The sequence below is a fragment of the Pseudorasbora parva genome, chromosome 12 (genome assembly GCF_024679245.1).
Source record: "Pseudorasbora parva isolate DD20220531a chromosome 12, ASM2467924v1, whole genome shotgun sequence".
Taxonomy (NCBI): Eukaryota; Metazoa; Chordata; class Actinopteri; order Cypriniformes; family Gobionidae; genus Pseudorasbora; species Pseudorasbora parva.
In genome coordinates this window covers 36,020,655-36,024,932 of record NC_090183.1, presented here as the reverse complement: position 1 = coordinate 36,024,932, position 4,278 = coordinate 36,020,655, and the positions used below count along the sequence as shown (strand labels likewise).

The 4,278-nt window shown below is 34.4% G+C and overlaps 1 protein-coding gene across 1 annotated transcript; it reads right to left on the bottom strand.

The window, feature by feature from the left end:
• Positions 1-2,880: 2,880 nt before the first annotated feature.
• On the bottom strand, positions 2,881-4,274 carry zgc:152986 (uncharacterized protein LOC101884054 homolog). The gene is made up of 3 exons (XM_067460065.1): positions 4,122-4,274; positions 3,463-3,677; positions 2,881-3,367 (listed from the first exon to the last, which is right to left on the bottom strand). Exons 1-3 carry the CDS (start codon positions 4,130-4,132, stop codon positions 3,042-3,044), a joined length of 552 nt encoding a protein of 183 aa, XP_067316166.1. The 5' UTR covers positions 4,133-4,274; the 3' UTR covers positions 2,881-3,041.
• Between the last annotated feature and the right edge of the window lie 4 nt (positions 4,275-4,278).

Sequence of the window (4,278 nt, the reverse complement as noted above, 5' to 3'; positions counted from 1 at the left end):
GTGCACAGGCAGTCACACACTGGAGACTTCGCCTTGACTTCCTGAGGAAAGGGCGTCAAGACAAAAAGAAAATAATTATATATAATATATATTTATACTTACATTTTTAAGCATTCATAGAGAGTTTGTAGATATTTGACCACCTAATTTGTTCAGCACAGGAAGGATTTTTTTTCTCTACAGCCATCTCACAACATTTGATAAATATGAAAATCAAATAGCCTATTTAAAATAATAAATATTTAATAGAGAAAATATGCTATAGTCATATTTCTCAGAGGGCAATATATGGCCTTCAAAGGTTTGCATTGTAAGAAACATCTCTCTTATTCAGCATGACCTTTAAAGAGCAGGCAATATGTGGAGTGTACAATGAACATTTTTGGACATTCTATGAATTTGTCCCTTGTAGCAATGAAACAAAACAGTCATACACAAGCATTCACGATGCACCCCCACCCCCTGAAAACAAACACACACACACACACACACACACACACACACACACACACACACACACACACACACACACACACACACACACACACACACACACACACACACACACACACACACACACACACACACACACACACACACACACACACACACACACACACACACACACACACAGAGAGAGAGAGAGAGAGAGAGAGAGAGAGAGAGAGAGAGAGAGAGAGGATTATAGATTATAATCTCTCCTCAACTCATATCAGTCATATGTTAAATCCAAATAGGTCAGATGTCAGTTTGTTCATGGCTGTTAGTAATTGCAAAAATGGCTAAACGAAGCTAGCATTGAAAAGGAATAATCGGTCTGAAGCTGTTAACTTCTGCTGTAACATCAGAACTGGCCAATGGGTTAAGTAAAACTGGCAGCTGTTATTTTTACATGATAAATAGTAGGAAGTCATTTCTATAGGCTTAAATAAGGCCATGACCTTTTCCCATCATGTCTACAGAAATATGCTTCCTTCCTCAAACTTCTTTAGCCTGAGTTCAGTCTGGTTAGTATGAGCATTCAGTTATCCAGGTCAGGAGAAGAGTACAATGAAATCAATCCTGCTTTAAACCTCAGACTTGTACCTAGCTTTTAACATAATTATAGGCTACTTATTTTATTTATTGTAAGGTTATTTGTGTACAAAATGTATTTGGGTGTGCATTCTGTTTCAAAAATTACAGAATTTTGGTGAAATGTTTGTGTATGTAGATGGGAATATTATGAATTTGTGTTTTTTTTCTTTTCTTTTTTTTCCTGTTCGGTAGATTTTTGTGACACAACAACAACAAAAGTTGGGATAAACTAAAAAAAAAACTCAAAAAAACTATAAAAAAAGAAAAGAAAGTGTATCATACAAAGTGTATTACTTTGTGTTAATAGTTGCACACACATCATACACTGGATAACATCATGCATGTCATCCTAATGTTTAGTTTATGTTTTTCATTCTCTCTATACAATATGATGTTCAGATCTCCAGGATGCTACTTTTGGAATCGCAGTGGCAGCTGAACAAAGGCGGACAAGATTAATGATATCCTTTTCTCCTCTACACTCACTGCTCACATAAATATACATGGTTTAGGTACATTTCTTATCCTCGATTTCATATTAGTGCACTCACAAAAGGCTCATTACCTTCACAGTGTTGTAGTCATAACCTGAATGTATGATTCTGGTGTTTTCATGCATTGCAGTCAAAGACAAATTAGGGAGATCTCACTGGAAGTTTGCTAACAACATATAAGTAAAATGATAGATCTTAAGTTAAACACAGTCACATACAATCACACAGACATGCACACAAAGACAATAGCTCCTTGGCTGAACATGATCAAATCATGGTTCCACGTGATTGAAACAAGTAAAACCCAATAGAAACAACCATGTACAACTAACTAGAATCAACGGTGTTCAATTAGCTTGAAATAGATGGTTTTAGTTTCATAAAGTCATTTTTTTATTTAAATTGAATTATTAATTAAGCACGATGGGAAGTGAAAGTCCTGTTTGAGTTTGATTGGGTTATTTTATACAAACGTTTCATAAGGAAAACATTTAGTTAGGTCAAAGAAACATTTCAAGTCAATTTAACATAAAGCAATCACATTCAAACTATGCAGATACAATGGTGTTAAAGCATAATAAATTGTTTAAATAAAGTGAACAGCATCAAAAAATTATTATTTTGAGTGCACACTAATGGTGGAGACAAATGCACTGACACAAAAAAATTACTGTTCATCGTTCGAACAAAGAAGGGAAAAAACACCCTGAACACTCCACCCTTTCCAGTTCAATCAGGAAATGCTGAGCATGATAAAGTAAGTTGAGTGTTTATCAAGGATTCTGTTTTATCTGAGCATCAGTCCTTTTGATCACACATTAGCATGTTTACCAGTCCCTGTTGATGTGTTGCAGAATATGACTAGGTATTATGTTTAGTTAATGTATCAGCTCTGACTAGAGCATTATATTCCATGACAGCAATGATCCAACACATTTTTCAACAACTTACTTTAAGTTGTTTCTTAACATTCCAATCAGTAAGAGGAAAAAAGTTGATGAAAGGACATGAGAATATCAAATATCATCTGTTAAGTTAGAAGGAAGAGTGAATTTGCCATTTTATGAAAATGAAATAGCGTCTTGACAGTTATTTGCTGCAAATAATGTGGAGCTCAGCTAAAGCTTTATTGTATTAAAAAGCCGTAGTGTAACTGTTAACTGTAATGTTAAAAAGAGTTAAATCTTTATTAACCAATGCTTCATGCTGGTAAAATCCCTGATTTTGGAAAGTAATGTTCTTAGAAGTGGTTTAAAAATTATTTCAAGAAAAAAAAACAAGGTTAAAGTTTTTATTGGTCAGCTCTCAAAGGTCAGATCTCTATAACACAATAAGACATAAGCACATTTAGTCATTTAATTTAAATATTTATTTAATAAGCAAGATAATTGTGCAGAAGCACTTTAAAATTAATTTAAATTTATATAATTAATACATATCAATAAACATATAAATACACAATCCTGGAAATCAAAGCATGTTGAAAAGATCACTGAAGAGGACCGTGTCATCATCATTTTCCTCAGGCCCGAAGATAAAACTCCATCCTTCATAACCAGGTTGTTCGCCCATAGAAAAGTCTTCATCTATCTGCAGCTTATGAAGTAGCTCCTCCAGACTAAAATGCTGGAACCCCCTTTTACTATAAAACTCTTCTTTATTAACGAAGGGATTGGTGCCCATGTCCTCATTCTGATCTTTCTTGGACTTTCTTTCTCTGCCCTGATCAGGGTTAGTTAGATGGTCCATTTGATCATAGACTCTCCTTTTCTCTTTGTCAGACAGCACCTCATAGGCTATGGGGAAAAAACATAAAATAAAATCATAAAATACTTCAGTTTGGTAGTGAATACATGTATTTTAGAATGTAGATTTGTGCATACACACACACCCTGCGCAATGTGTGTGAAGGTCTCCTGTGCATTTGGGCTTTGGTTCTTATCAGGATGGTTTTTAAGGGCCAGCTTGTGAAACGCTTTCTTGATCTCTCTTGAAGACGCAGAGCGAGGAACTCCAAGAACTGAGTAATAGTCACTCACACAATTACAGGCACACACACATAACAGAAGCCCCACGCATAAATGCTCTGCTGTTGCCATCATCCACCTGAAGATCATATGAGAATAATAAACAAACCTATACACATGCTGGCCACAAAACATATTCAAATGTACTAGCAGAAAATTAACTAAAATAAGTAATATTGAACAAAGTGGTATCTGTAAACAAATTATGACAAGAAATTTGTCTTCATGAGAAGTCATATTTCTGTGTTATTACTTTTAACTTTTTAAAATCAATACACTCAGGTGTACTAGCAAACTAGCTCCACAGGTGTAGTTCATCATCATATAATATGTATGGACAAACCAAAACGTCTCAAAAAGTGCTCATGTTAAACAACACTGCTGTTTTTTTATGAGATAGAATTTAAAATGTAACTAACTTTTGTATTTTTTTGTAATTTTGCTTGTATTAGTATTGTGTTAGAATTGTAGGGCTTACCAAGGTTTCATAAAAAAAGAAATGCATATATTTCAGCAGACTTACCAAACTGTCATCCCCTGGAGAAATACTTATCGCAGGATTTCAATCAATGCTGACCTAACGTTTCGAAACGTTAAACCTTTTGACGAATTCAACTGCTTATTTAATGGATCTTTTATTGAACTATTTCAAAAGATTCGAATCAAATGATTCACTATGA